General features: G+C 36.8%; 1 protein-coding gene across 1 annotated transcript in view; it reads right to left on the bottom strand.

The window, feature by feature from the left end:
- The window catches only part of LOC576233 (hydrocephalus-inducing protein homolog), an 87,848-nt gene extending 74,752 nt beyond the window's left edge, over positions 1-13,096 (bottom strand). Inside the window, exons 1-17 of the mRNA XM_030975710.1 lie at positions 12,898-13,096; positions 12,319-12,444; positions 11,232-11,351; positions 10,207-10,341; positions 9,459-9,658; positions 8,762-8,886; positions 8,051-8,252; positions 7,333-7,459; positions 6,593-6,868; positions 5,937-6,228; positions 4,943-5,157; positions 4,244-4,344; positions 3,700-3,835; positions 2,943-3,107; positions 2,052-2,204; positions 1,397-1,500; positions 464-598 (exon numbers count right to left, since the gene is read on the bottom strand). Of these exons, the coding sequence (XP_030831570.1) occupies positions 464-598; positions 1,397-1,500; positions 2,052-2,204; positions 2,943-3,107; positions 3,700-3,835; positions 4,244-4,344; positions 4,943-5,157; positions 5,937-6,228; positions 6,593-6,868; positions 7,333-7,459; positions 8,051-8,252; positions 8,762-8,886; positions 9,459-9,658; positions 10,207-10,341; positions 11,232-11,351; positions 12,319-12,444; positions 12,898-13,026 (2,741 nt within the window). The 5' untranslated portion in view covers positions 13,027-13,096. The remainder of the gene's footprint in view (positions 1-463; positions 599-1,396; positions 1,501-2,051; positions 2,205-2,942; positions 3,108-3,699; positions 3,836-4,243; positions 4,345-4,942; positions 5,158-5,936; positions 6,229-6,592; positions 6,869-7,332; positions 7,460-8,050; positions 8,253-8,761; positions 8,887-9,458; positions 9,659-10,206; positions 10,342-11,231; positions 11,352-12,318; positions 12,445-12,897) is intronic.
- Positions 13,097-14,419: the final 1,323 nt, after the last annotated feature.

The raw sequence follows: 14,419 nt of genomic DNA, 5'->3' as shown, positions 1-14,419 counted from the left end.
TGTTTTTCCTTTTTTGCAGCTTCCAATGTTTTGACTATATACAAAATAATGAGCACTGAAAAATAAATCCTTTATTACAGTGTATGTGTAATTTTGTGGATGGAGTAAGGCAGAGGGAGAGAGAGGGGAGAAGAGAGAGAGAGAGGAAGAGGGGGAGGGGGACATATGGTGGAGAAATCAATATTAGAAAATGAGAGTACAAAAGAAAAGGGGATGACATGTTTGGAATCACAGATGATTTTTTTTTTTTTTAAGGAATTAAATGGAAGTGAAGATGCTACACAGTAGTCTGGAAACAGATATTTTTGTGTCAATAGGTGATGTATTTCTGATTTATAGTCATTCACATCTAGGTTATGTAATTGCTCTTTTCTTATTTATAAAATTGATGGAAATCCTACTCGTACTTCCAATGACTTTTTGCAAAAGCTGGGATAGGGCTTATAAACTAACCAGGTCTTACCTGAAATGATGGCCTAGCTCAATGGTGGGGGTCATAGGTGGGTCCGAGACTATGGTGGACCCATGACCATAGGCCTGGACCTTGATGATCCTCGTCTGGCTATCCTTAAAATCAATGGCCAGCTTATCCTGGAACCTGTTCAAAATAAGCAGTGAGATCGTGAATTGCCGTTTGGTCTACAACCAGTTCATCTACTAACCAATCAGTCTATTCCCATATGGTCTACACCCAGCCCGTCTACTATCCACATGGTCTAATAATCATTTCTTCTACTTATCATTTGGTCTAATGACCAGTTCGGCTAATACCCATTCGGTCTAATTTCTGTTTGGTCTAATCTCAAATTAGTCTACTCCCCATTTGGTCTAATAACCAGTTAGTTTAATTTCCAGTTTGTCTAATGCCCATTTCGTCTTATATCCATAAAGTCTAATAATCATTTGATGATTATCATTATTTATGATTAAATGATTATTAGACCATATGGGAAGAGACCAATTGGGAAGTAGACAAACTGGTTTTAGGCCAAACAGCAATAAACCAGTGAGATTGTTCATATGAAACATATCTGGAGACAGGACATCCTTGTACTTTTGCCACTCCTGATCCAAGTGAAATAAATTGAAATACAGTGAAATAAATTGCCAAAGAAATCCAAGCATGCTAAAAGCATAAACAAATTGGTTTGGTAGACAACTGTTTAATAAAGAGAAATGTTTTTAATGACACCACATGTTCTTTCATTTACAATAAGACCACTGAACATGAGGTCATAGTTTTCAACATTTCCAGCAGTACGATTGAATTTTTCACAAAGACATTGCTTATGAACAACAATATGAGATTATTTTTGGCCCCATAAAATTCCCATTGCAATGTCAATCCTTCGATTACTACAGGTGCATCAAATTGGCAACACTACTCGATCCTTACCTGATGCAATCATCAAGGTTGACAGTGAGTGTGACTTCCACAGTATCCTCTGGTGGGATCACGCCCTCGCTTGGTTCAACCTTCCACGAGGTGTTGGGACGAACCTGAATGGACAGACAGACAAGAAGACACAAATATTGAGATTGACGCCGTGTAATTTTGTATGTTTTCTTCCTTTCATGGCCACATTGTATGAAAGTCTGAGTAGAAACAAGTCTAACATTATGATGTATTTATTCACAACATCTATGGAAAGACACACTCTTATTTCACTCTTTGGTAAATGGTCCTCACTTATGCAAAGTTATGGTAGTCGAGGGGTTTAAGCACTTGACTTGAAATGCGAAGGTCGTGGGTTCGATCCCAGACATGGCACTAATGTCCTATGGCAATTAAGACATTAATCTACATTTGCCACTCCATACCCAGGAGAGAAATGGGGCCATGCATGGTAGGATGACAAAAGCTTTTGTGTCAGTAATTGCCATATGCCCTCACGGTGTAGGTAGGAATACCACAGGTAGTAGAGATGGTGCACATTGTGCGTGAATGAAACCGGGGTAAAAATATCTGTAAAGCGCTTAGAGACGGTAATTTGTATTAAGCGCTACCTAAATCCAGATTATCATTATGATTATGTAAACCCATTTCTTACCATGTGACATGTGAATGGGGCTGGTATGAGAGACTCGTTGGACAGGGTCACGATCCTGGAGATGTCTTTCAGAACCTGGGTCTGACCCCAGTCCATCTCAGTAGGGGTCACGTGGACCACTGGCCCCTCTCCTATGCACTTCAACACCACTTGCTGCATGGGGAAGAACAAAGGATAATGGATTTGATTTTCATCAGATACTGCATTCTTTGCATTTGTGAGTAAGCTATCAATTCATCAAAGTAATGAAAAAGAAACAATGAAAAGAAACTTGGGGGTCATGTAAAAAACAGTAGATATTTCTGCTGTATTTTAACAATCAATAAGGATTCATTCACAAAGAAAATATAAAATTTCTCACAAACTTTACTTCATGATCATCTTTACTACAGTGGTTTAAACAAAAATAAAGAAAGGACACAAACTGATTACTGAATAAGCTGTTATTTTTTGCGAGGGTTATTTTCGTGAATTTCACACATTGTATATTATCGCAAATTTATCAACATGCAAAAATATTGGCACCTCATCGTCCCGTGTAAATATCAGCATTATATATAATTGCGTCCTCTTGATCGCTAGCTACTAGTAACTGCATTATGTTCGTAATGCAATGCACTGCTGTTGCCTCCCAACCCGCGCGTTCCTTCTCTCCCGCGCGTATATTGCACAGATTACACAACGCATGCACGTAATCCTCGTACCAGCACAGTACTTGGTAGGCTGTATGTGCAGTGCGATGGGCTGCAAACAAATTTATCAATTGTACATACTCCCTCGTAATTTGAATTCTAATTTTTATTTTGTATTTTGTATATTAATTTGCAATTCAGCTTACTGCTGCAAACCTATTTTGAATTTAATTAAATTGAACAAGGACAAAGGACTTACCAGAGGAGGTTCCATGCTACCAAAGATACTGAACTCTGCATAGGTTTCCAGCTCCTCCAGTCCTTGAGGGGTAATGACTAGGGGTACACGGCGGGTGGTGTGAGGGGGTAGGATCCCTGTCGGCTCTGGACTGCTGAACAGCATAGGGCTCATCTCATCTACCTCCTGTAGCAAAGAAAGTCATACTCAATCAAATGGGTTTCAGTGGCCTGCACCTGCCATTGGTAATGAAAGCCCATCTGCACTAGTTTGGCCAGGAGGGATTAGACCCCCCTGTGGGTGGTCACTGGCAGGTGGTTATCTCATCAAATCAGCCCTCAATTAACAAGAAAAAGGGGACCATGGGGGACCAATGGTCACTGATTAGGCACTGTTTGCTATATATAGAGGGTGCAAGTAGCTATAAGTATAGTGCAGTGGGGCTTTAAAGCATCTTGAGCTAGGAAATACATTTCAAAGGAATCTAGGTTAAATAAACTTTTCATCAATTATTATGCAATGAATGGATTGTCTAAACTAGAAAATACAGACAACTAATCAAAACTTGCCGAAGAAAAAAAATCATTAACTCAAACCACATGGTCTAGTCCGTTACACAAAACTCCTATCTCTTTAGTACAGAGCTAAGATTGATATCAAGTTATGATTGATTTTAATCAAGTTTTTATTGATTTCAATCAAATCACATCTCTGTCAGTTAAATCCCAGCCAATACCTGATTTAAAACAATTGTTTGTAGACTGAGGTTGCTACTTACTTGTGGAACGAGGTCATATTTAGCAGGAAGGTCAGTGTCATTACACAGCCTCGCGCTTAGCTCGTAAGGATGGTTCAGGAAGCAGCGGGTGTAGTCTAGGATTGGTGTTACCACAGAGATGGAAGGCACTACACATCTGCAGAAAGAACATAAATATAGATGTGAAATTTGTTCTGCATTTAGCTTACCCTGATATACAAAAGCATTTTCCCAGATTTTCAATTTCCAAGCTCTCTCAAAGCATGATCTGTTTTTTTTTTTAACTTCTATACCATAAAACTCTTACAATTTATCTTGATTAACTTGCAGTTTTTCTTTAGAGAGAATTTGTTGTAAAACTAGAAACTTTGAAATGCGGGACACTTTTGTGAATTTCACAAGTGATACAAGAATCACATATCACACCACAAAACATTGGCATCTTGAAAAAAAATTGTGGCAAAAGGAGCAATTATTAAAAATTTACAAAAGTTCATATCAAGAAAGTTTCTGGGAATACAGTAGGAAACAATGAAGAATTTCCCTTGGAAAACTTGAGACTTACTTTGCTGATATGGGTAGCGAGAGCAGCTCCTGTCCCACTCCGTCTACATCGACCACAAGGGCAAGATCATACTTCTTGAGGGAGTTGGAAGTCAACTCAACCTGGAAGAAATATATATCAAAATATGTTCAATAAAATAAATATATATGACTCCACATATGTAAACATCACATTTGCAAACAAAAATGGTTGAATTATCTTAGAAACTATTAGGACAAGAGAGTTTCACATTATAAGTAAAGGTCAAGTAAGCCTGTCAGGAATGCATTTTTTCGTAATACAGGTCTTAACCAACAAATTCTCCTTCAGCTGAAGTCAAACCTGTTTTACTGACCACCTGTCTACAAAGATCACCTGTCTACAACAAGCACATTTTTGTTTCCCTTGAAAATGCTTTATCATTGAAACATGTACTAAAGGAACCCGTCTACAAAGACTACTTCTTGTGTTTCCCTTGGGCAGTCACTGTAGACAGGTTTGACTGTATATGTATTTTCCTGGTAGGGGCTCTTGAATAGCAATATGTCAGAGAAAAGTGACTCGTAATACCATGGCTCCCTGTATGGACTAGATAAAAGTTTAAATCCCCATTGGATTTTCACCAATTACTGCAAAACAGATAATCTACCGATTTGAAAAAATGGAGTGAGTACAAAATCATCATGATTTGAAAAGGAATCATGCAAATATTTCACTTACCTCAATCTTGACTTCACTCTGAGGGTCCACCGTGCCTGAGGATGGAACGATCTGGAACTCCCTGGCAGGGGTGCTGAGGTTGGACCTCCCCAGGGTCACCTCACCACTGGTAGCAGACACCACATCACCCTCCCCGTCCCCAGGCACTCTCAGGCTGAAACCCATGGGTACCAGGGCCGTGTTCACCAAGGTGGCTACCTCGGTGCTCTTGAAGCCTTGAGGAAGAAGATATCATACAAATGATGAGTTGGGCATTCCATTTCGAACCATACAAAAACTTATTCGGATAGGGTAAGTTAAATACTTTATGAACTTGTTTCTCTTTTAAAACCTTTAATGATTCTTCAACTCACAGACAAGCCATTTATTTGTGAAGATGCTAAATTGATTAGTAGAATATTGTTGCATGTGTTTAATGAGGAAAGTTACAATGTGGAAAGACTTCACAGTGCTATCACATAACATGACTAAAATACATCTGAAACTGTAATACTTTACAAAATAAAGCTCATACTTCAACAAATCACATAACAACATGCTTTTCATCAATTCAATACCAAGTACCCTGACAAATGTATTACATGTAAATTTGTAAACATTTTCTACTACAATAACTAGTGCCACCCTTAATATTACTTGAGGCTTGTCAAACCTTGTAACAAACTTATGCATTCTGACTTCTGAGGTACAAAAATATGAAGCAAGTGAATTCACTAATTTAATAATAATAATAATATTGGATTCTTATATAGCGCACGTATCGACCTTGCAAGGTCCTCAAGGCGCTCCAACATTACCCGGCTATGCTAGGCTGCCGATTCGACGCTCACAGCATTTTAAGGAATTTCTTCCTACCGGTACCCATTTAACACCTGGGTGGAGAGTGGCAAATGTAGGCACATTTCAAAATATTTGTGTGCAAAAATCTACTATGGGTCTGCCAAGAGACAAAATTCACCATTCCCTTCCTAATTTATTTTTATTTCATGCATACCATAAGAAATGGTGCCAAACTTGAGGCGGGGGACATCGAAATGGAAGGTGGGTCCTATAACACAGCCCCTGAAGTTGAGCTTGTGCTGGTACGGTAGCCCTTCCACCTCCCAGAAGAAGTCTTCACTGAAGTCCCCCAGGTGAGGGGAGGAGAAGGTCACATCGATGGCCTGGAAGGCTCCTGGCTCCAGCACCCCGGAGCTGGGGGAGAAGCTGAAGTAAGGCCCAAAGGTGGAGTCGGAGGGCACCAGGCGGAAGGCAGCATCGATGTCCCCACGGTTACCAAGCACCACCTAGAACAGTGGATATCAGTATGAATTTTGAGCAGCAATTGTAAGAGTTTCATCAAGATAAATCAAAAGGGAAAATTAATACGATTGAGATTAAATACTGCGTGCAGATATGTCATAACAGAATTATTCTGTGAGTAATTCCTTGTAAAAATAGCGACGTAAAAGAAGGGAATGAGTCCATCCTACACAGAAAATGTAAAGTAATTTCTACGCTTTCCAACTCGATTTATCATTTACGGTCATCCTGCTATTCATTTCCGATTGCTTCGGAGTGTGATTTTTTTTTTAAATAGTCCCACTTAACACTCGATTAGAACCACCAATCAACTGCTAGAAACATTCACGGTAAGACCCCATCACTCACCTCGTATGAATGCTTCGAGTTGATAAAGATGTGTCCCATGTTCATGGTGTCATAGGAGAAGAAGACCTGCGGTCCGATCCCGTCTCCCTTTAGTCTGAGCGGGAGCCTGGTCTCACGACCGACAATGTCACAATAGGCTATCTGGTTATAGGCCTTGGCCACGGTAGGTTTGAAGACTACGTTGATCTCGCAGGTTGAATTAGGCCAAATGTCTCCCTCTTGGGGCATAATGTTGAAGGCATCGTCCGTGAACAACAGTTCGTCACCTCGAACAAGCTGAAGCAGAACAAAAATGCAAGGGCAAAGACAAATTATTTCTAGAACTCTACTTTTTAAGTTGTTTTAGAACCCTGTTTTCCATCACCTCATATTTACCAAAGGAACCTTTATCTCTAACGCAAATAATTCTTTAGAGGACATAAAAAAGAAATTCATCTCTTCAACTATTTTATAATGTTTTCTTGATCCTGTATGTACTGTCTGTCAGGAATTCTCTCCACAAATTTGGATATTATACTTCATTATACTATGTATTCTTGTTTTTCTTTCTTTTTTTCTTCGTCTTAAGTAGAAGCAAGTACATTCATCATTAAGCTCATTCAGCCCCAAGATAATTTTTACCAAATTGTAAAGTGTAACAGTAAAATAACGAATGGAAATGAAAATGCAAATAAGTAATTAAAAGTTAGCAGTTAGCTTGCACTGTGTAGTAAGAGAATATATTCTCTCTATGTACTCACCGTGCGTCTGTTCTGGAACGTGCGTGTGAGGATAGCCATACGATCCCTTAGAGTAGGGTCCATGATGCATTCTTGAAGGAAGGCATCATGCTCTGTTGACTCCTCGGATTCTATGTGACCAAAAAATCTGCACAAGAAAAAAAATGTCAAGAGGATGTATTACAATGATGTCAGAGCAAATGTTACACAAAAATTGGCAAACATAAACAGAAGCTGTTACAGTTTTAGACTTTTCTTTCCATTTTGAGACAAAACTATACACTTCAGTTGTTATGTGTGATAGCACTTCTGTAGAATAGGTGTTTTAGATGTGTTCCACCTTGCATACATTAGTAATCAAGGTAAGCAATTAGAAAGATTTCAGACCTTCAAACGCAATTTTCAATGGGATGCCAACAATCTCATACATTAATTAGTAAGATACCAAACTTATTCCTGTTGAATGTCTCTCCATTCTGAACTGCAGGGCAATGCTTTGATGACATTTAAAGATTTATTAGAAAATTACTGAAAATTAGGAAATTAAATACATCAGGGCACGCGACTTACAAAGAGCTGATATTAATCGCAGCTTATTTGGGATTGATATCAATCACAACTATGTAAATAAGAGATAATAGACTGCAAACTTGCGATTGATTGGAGGACTTGCGATTGATTTGGATCGATCGCAACTCTTTGTGAGACGGGGCCCAGGAAACTAATTGAGATTCCTCACCCTTGTTTTTGTTGCTCCTCCTCCTCTGCCGTAGCACACTGTTTCCACTTGTAGTGTACGATGACATCACTGCGATTGGCAACAATTACTGTCCTCTGATTGGCCATGGAGATGTAGGTGTTCTCGATCCTCAGTGAATTCTTGTCAAGTCGCACGTTGGCGTCGTAAGCACCTCCGTAGAGATTCACACCAACGTCTTCACCTGGTAGGATAGATGGAAAAGAAATTGATTGAGTCTGGGATGTTTCAAATGCTCCAATTGTTTAGATAGACACACTGACATTCTTTAAACTTAAGCTTAAGAAATCTGGACAAGCAGTCCAAATTGATACATTTGTACTTAAATCAGTTTACCATTCTAGTGCTTTAGACAGGTATCAGTTCATATATGAATGACTTAATCAATGAGAGGACTGATCAGTTATTTGTTGACATCCAAACTACATCTGATTTTTAGTACAACTAATTCTGAAACTATCCCACTGTAAATGCTGAACTACTGAGAATTTCATTGTCATGGCTAATGTATAAAAATTCTTTACATTTTTGTTAAATTCTGTTCACAAAATATAAATTAATAACAAATTATTAAAAAAATAAAATAAAAACCTGTTCATCATGAAAGAATGAGTATAAAATCAAATCAATAGTTTGCTATTTACAAGATACCCTTTGGTAAATTCAATGAGGAATGACATCACGTTAGAATACCTGAGTCAAAGTTGATGACCAGGTTATCGTTGTGATCTCCGACGGTCATAGGTTGAAAGGTCAGTTCCACTTGGAGGCTGTCGTTAATTGCCAGGGACCCATTTTCTGGGGAGACTGAGAATGGTCTACAGCGAGAAATGTGTAAGAGAAATAATGTATCAACATTGACAAAGTACTCTTCCTGCATTCATTTTACAAAATTAACAAATCAGTAAGATCTCTGACAGCTATAATCAAGTAATGACCATTAACTTACTACTTTTAATGGAAAACTTTTACATCTGTATTGAACATATACATCTGCAATGAATATAGCTTTTAACAAATTTGTCGCAGACCTTTTACATAACTTATAAGAAAATATCTATGCACTGTCCAATCCATTTTTTTTTAATAAATTGAATGAATAAGTTTTTCATAATATGCGTAATCCAGAGCTTCTATTGTCCTGGACATTCACGGTTTTGTAGCCATTAGAGAGTAAAACTTTCTCTTGAAAATGCTTTGAGATAAATGTAAGCAATAGCAATCATGGTACATTTGATTCTCCATCTCTTCAGTCATTCATACCAGCTATTGCCAGACATGTTATCATTCATTCCAAAAACAAACAAATGAATAAACAAAAGGAAAATGGCACATATCCTGCATCTGTATAAATTTGGTGTTCCGTGCTTTCTAGCTCTAGATCACTTACCCTGAAGTATAGAGAGCAAAGTGAGCTTCCTTGTTGCCGATGTTCCTGACCAGTAAGGTCTTGGTACTAGGGTACTTGACCGGGCACATTGAAAAGTTGACCTCATCTGGGAAGTCCAGCATGGCCCTGGCTCCGATGGCCTTCACCGGGACTACAAACTTCTCCCTCTCCGTCATGCAGATTAGCTCGTGGATGTAGTCCTATTGATAAGTCACAGAACAATGCAGAATTGCATAAGTGCTTGATTTTTTTTTTTCTCCAAGAAGAACAAAGGCAGTAAGGAACATGTGTGTATGAGCAGAATATATTATTTTTATTTAGCTTTAAAAAGAGAATGATATCCAAACTGTCAGAGAAATTGAATTTTCCCTCTCTTTTCCTTGTTAATGTCTATCTTTGTAATTTTTGTATTATAGACAGACACTTACCTACAATCAACAAGTCTTTGAAATACAACATAATTAACTTCATCATTTTGACATTTTTAACCATCCTATACTTAATTTGGAAGCAATGATTAAAATACTTGCATTTCATTCATTTATTTTTTTGGGGGGAGGAGGTCATTTTAAAATGATCACATGAAACTTTCTGTAAATATGAATGATAAATTATCTATTTCTGGTCCAGGAATAAAAGACCATGACAATCTATTCTTAGACCAACATACAGTGCATTGTACATTTTTGTAGTGCTGGATATGCTGCCCATAACACAGAATGGGTTAACATCATGTTCATTGACCTACCCTTTTCTCTGATGGTGTGAACTGTATCCTGAAGATGGTAGCCATACCAGGAGCCACCTTGGTAGTCACATCTGGAGGACTGATGATCTTGAAGTACGGTGAGTCTGCTTGGTATACCTTGACCAGTCTGGAAACCTGCAAATATTTAAAGATGAGAATTATGATTTTTGTGTTACTCTATTTCAAGGAGGGAAATATAAGGGAGAGACTTAAAGAGAAGGTTGAGTTGTGGGAAGAGGTGAAAAATAATTTGTGAGCATTACTCATTCTTATTATGCAAGTGTGGAAGAACATCAGTTAAGACATGTTCCCTGAAAAGCATGGTTCTTTAAATGCCTTCATATTCTAAATATGCATGTAACATCGTAAAAATCGGGAGGGGGGGCGGCTTTTTACGCCACGTGTTCGTGTAGTCCCATATACATCTTTCTGTGCAAGTGTTTGTAACTTTACCAAGACTTGGCCAAATTTCTTATCATTTTGATGATTCCAGAACCTTGCAATACACACAAATTCTTATATGCTAGATGATAAACCTTTTCTGGTCGGTTCCACACCGTTTCTTTCACAATGCAATCGCATGACCAGAACTCAACTTAATCTTTAATATTTTTATAGCAACTCTTTAATAATTTTTTTGTTTTTAATGTTACATTTTAGTAGTGAGTTGTAACTTGAAAATAAATACAGGAACAAAAACATGAAGGTTTATAATTGTGAGTTGCAATTTTCAATCACATACAGGAATAAAATTATACAGAAAATTATAATGTTACCAGTCTGTCTTCAACTCTGTAGATTCAAATTTAACAGATTATGTTTCAAACATATCACTTTTCAAGTCCTTACCATTTCAAATGTAAATGTACCTAACAAGAAAAACCAATATGTAGTGACATTTTGGAATTTTTGGCAGTCATGAAATATCACTGCATCCAAACACTACACCATAGATCACTTTTTCTCTCTTTTGTTGACTCTCACCGTTTAAAGAATGTATTTTTTTTATAGTTTTTTTGTAATACCTTGTCATTATTTCTGAGTAGAAGAGGGACTTCATAGATGATGTGAGGCTCAAACTGCTGGAATGTGACCTCTGATGGGAATGGCTGGAACAGAGGCTCATCTATATCAACATTGGAGAACTGTACACAAGTAGGTAAAAATACATGAATCATAATAATCATAATAATCATAATAATAATAAACTTTTTTGTATAGCGCATAACACATAGGCATAATTTCATGTCCCTATGCCCGTTACAGAACAGAGTTCATAATTGTGAGATTTTTACATTTTTACAAAAATGCGGAATAAGTATGTTTTCAAACTACTTCTGAACTTTTAGTTTGTGTCTATTATTTCGAGGGTTTCTGGAAATTTATTCCATAAAATAGTGGCTGCATATAAAAATGACCCTTCCCAGTAATATTTTGTTGTAGTTTGTGGGACATATAACAAGATTTTTTTTTTTACTGGAACGCAGTGTTTTTTCTGGTATATACTGTATTGACAATTAAATGATATATGATGGAGCAAACTGATGGAAACATTGATAAGTTATAAAAAGTACTTTAAACTGGATACGGGACTGGATGGGCAGCTGTACCAGTGCTGTACCAGTATGGGGTCATACTGGTATATCAAGCTAACAAACAATCCCTAATAAAAGAATGTAATTAAAAGGAGGGTATACACATGAAGTATATTTCATTACACAGACTTAATATAGATTATAATTTTTGTTATATACTCATCTATTGGAATGATGGATCACAATAACAATAGATAAATGCTGGGGGGGGGGGGATCAAGACCTATCATTTCTCAAGATTAATCATAAATCTTCATACTGACACAATAATTTTTTTTTTCTTCTAATATTTAAAAAAATACTGTATATATGCAACAACATATTTTTTTTCTGAGTTCGTTTTTTAACTTAATTATGTTTGCTATATCATTGCCTTTTTAGTTACATTTATTAGCAGGGCCCTTTTTTAATTTAAATGCAAATAAACAATCATACATATTTGGGACTGGAGTTACATTAACAACAACTTTTGTATGCAAGAGGGTTGGTACATTTGTGAAAATTATGTTATGCTTACCTTTTGGTGAGTATTATCACCCATATCCATAAGCTCAATGATTTTGGGTATGTGCATCAAGTGTGTGTTTGCCAGCTTTTCCTCTGTTGTTTGCGATATTTCTTTCATAAATGAAGAAGGGGTCATCTGTAACAAGACAAGAATATTGTATTGAGAAAGGTTATCAAAGTAGTTAACTTTGTATTTTAAATTAAAAAAATTAAAAAGGGCTAACAAAATTGTATGTCTACATAGAAGAATATTTTATTTACCATAATTGACACTTTAGCATTTGACAAAATTAAAAATAGAACATTATCCAGTTACTGATAAATCAACATTTTATCAATATACAGGCTGTAACCTATTCAAAAGATTAAACAAAAAAATGTCCTAATTTAATTTACAGAATGATCATCAGAATATTTTCCAAATGTTAAAATTATGAAAATTAGTGAATGAAGAGTAAAGCCCTCAAACATTTGTATAATTTGATAAGGTCCATACATGTAGGTGTTATATATAATATTTCATGGTAAAAAAAATAGTTCTTGTTTATGTTACGATTTTCCTCAATCATGGATGACATTATTAGCATACCTTTATTTCTTCTTTAGGCCCTCGTATAAGTTTTGGATTCCTGGGAGCTGTCACTTTGCTGTCATAGGCAGGTGTTTCCCCGCAGTCTGTCGCCCGCTGGGCGGTCTGCTTCTCCAATCCAGTAGGCATGGTACCGGTATGTGTCTAAGCACATTCAAGAATTCTGCACAGGAGATAAGGTTGTATGCAAATTTTTAAAAATATTAGGGGAGCTTTGGGATTTGAAGAATAGAATAAAATTTATAGTACCGGTAATTCAGGTGGCTAAATGACATGTCTGCATATAAAATTTAATATTTTACATAATTTCATTGAGCTTGGATTACTATGGAAATTTCAGAATATCTTTCTCATGGTCATTCAAGGTAAGAGTTGAAATTCGGGAAACCAATATGAGATGAAGTGTGTTTATGAACTATTAGAATTTTATTTATTCCTTTTATAAATGAGATGATGTAATGTTCCATCAAATGCATTTCAGAAAGTAAAAGATCATAACATGGGGCCTCTTAATTTGCAGGCATGTTAACACTAACATTGTCTGCTGTATCATGAACAAATGCAGTTGAATTGAGGCAATTTGATATATTTTTCTTTCATTTTCAATTATCATCCAAATCAAATTTATACTGCTGTAATATCAACTTAACCAACCTCAGTAAAAAAAGAAGTGTAAAAAACAAAAAACAATAAGCACTATCTGAAACAACCACATATAGTTTTGAACAAACCAATTGTTTGTAGAATAATCAGCACAAAATTCATACGCAAGGTGGCATATAATTTTCATAAAGGGTAAAATCAAGGGCACATTACTGATTAGTTAAGTATTCTTAGTTGCACACACAGAGTTCGGTGAATTTACCCCAGCGCCATTATCGTAAAGTATCAAATTGGCAACCAGAAAACAGGGTTTTTGTTCATGTACACAGCATGTACAGGTACCTGCATTTCAGGCGGGTCCATGCAACATCATCTCTCGTAAGAGGTCAGTGTCTTTGTAATGTAAATCGCAAGGTAACTCATTATCAATTTGGTATCACTCCGGTATCAAAATCTCATATTTTTTGTTTAAGGAAAACTAACCCGAAAGAATAAGTGTAGGTATTCTGAAAAAAAGAGATGAAAAAAATTAATAGATCTTACAAAAATGTACAAGAGATATATACCGGTAAATGAAGATTTCTTGGCATGATGTACATGTAATGCCTTTTAGCATGACATGGGCGCAGCCATTTTCTTGAAAATGTGACGTACCCGGGCGGAGTTGTACATGTAGCATGCACCAAGCTTTAATTGGAAAGACTTTTTTAATTCAATAACAAAACCTTTACCTGACTCGGGGCCAATCGGGTATAATATGACTATGTGCAACGCGACCGCAGCAATCACGTGCGTGCAACATACGCAATATCGAAGCGTGAGGAGAACTTTGGTCTGTTTCGTGAACGCTAGCTCACGCTGACCATGTAGAGATTAAGTCACTGACTACCGTTAATCAAGTCCATTCATTTACGTGCAA

The sequence above is a fragment of the Strongylocentrotus purpuratus genome, unplaced genomic scaffold (assembly GCF_000002235.5).
Source record: "Strongylocentrotus purpuratus isolate Spur 01 unplaced genomic scaffold, Spur_5.0 spur5_scaffold_8, whole genome shotgun sequence".
Taxonomy (NCBI): Eukaryota; Metazoa; Echinodermata; class Echinoidea; order Camarodonta; family Strongylocentrotidae; genus Strongylocentrotus; species Strongylocentrotus purpuratus.
This window is presented reverse-complemented; position numbering and strand designations above follow the sequence as displayed.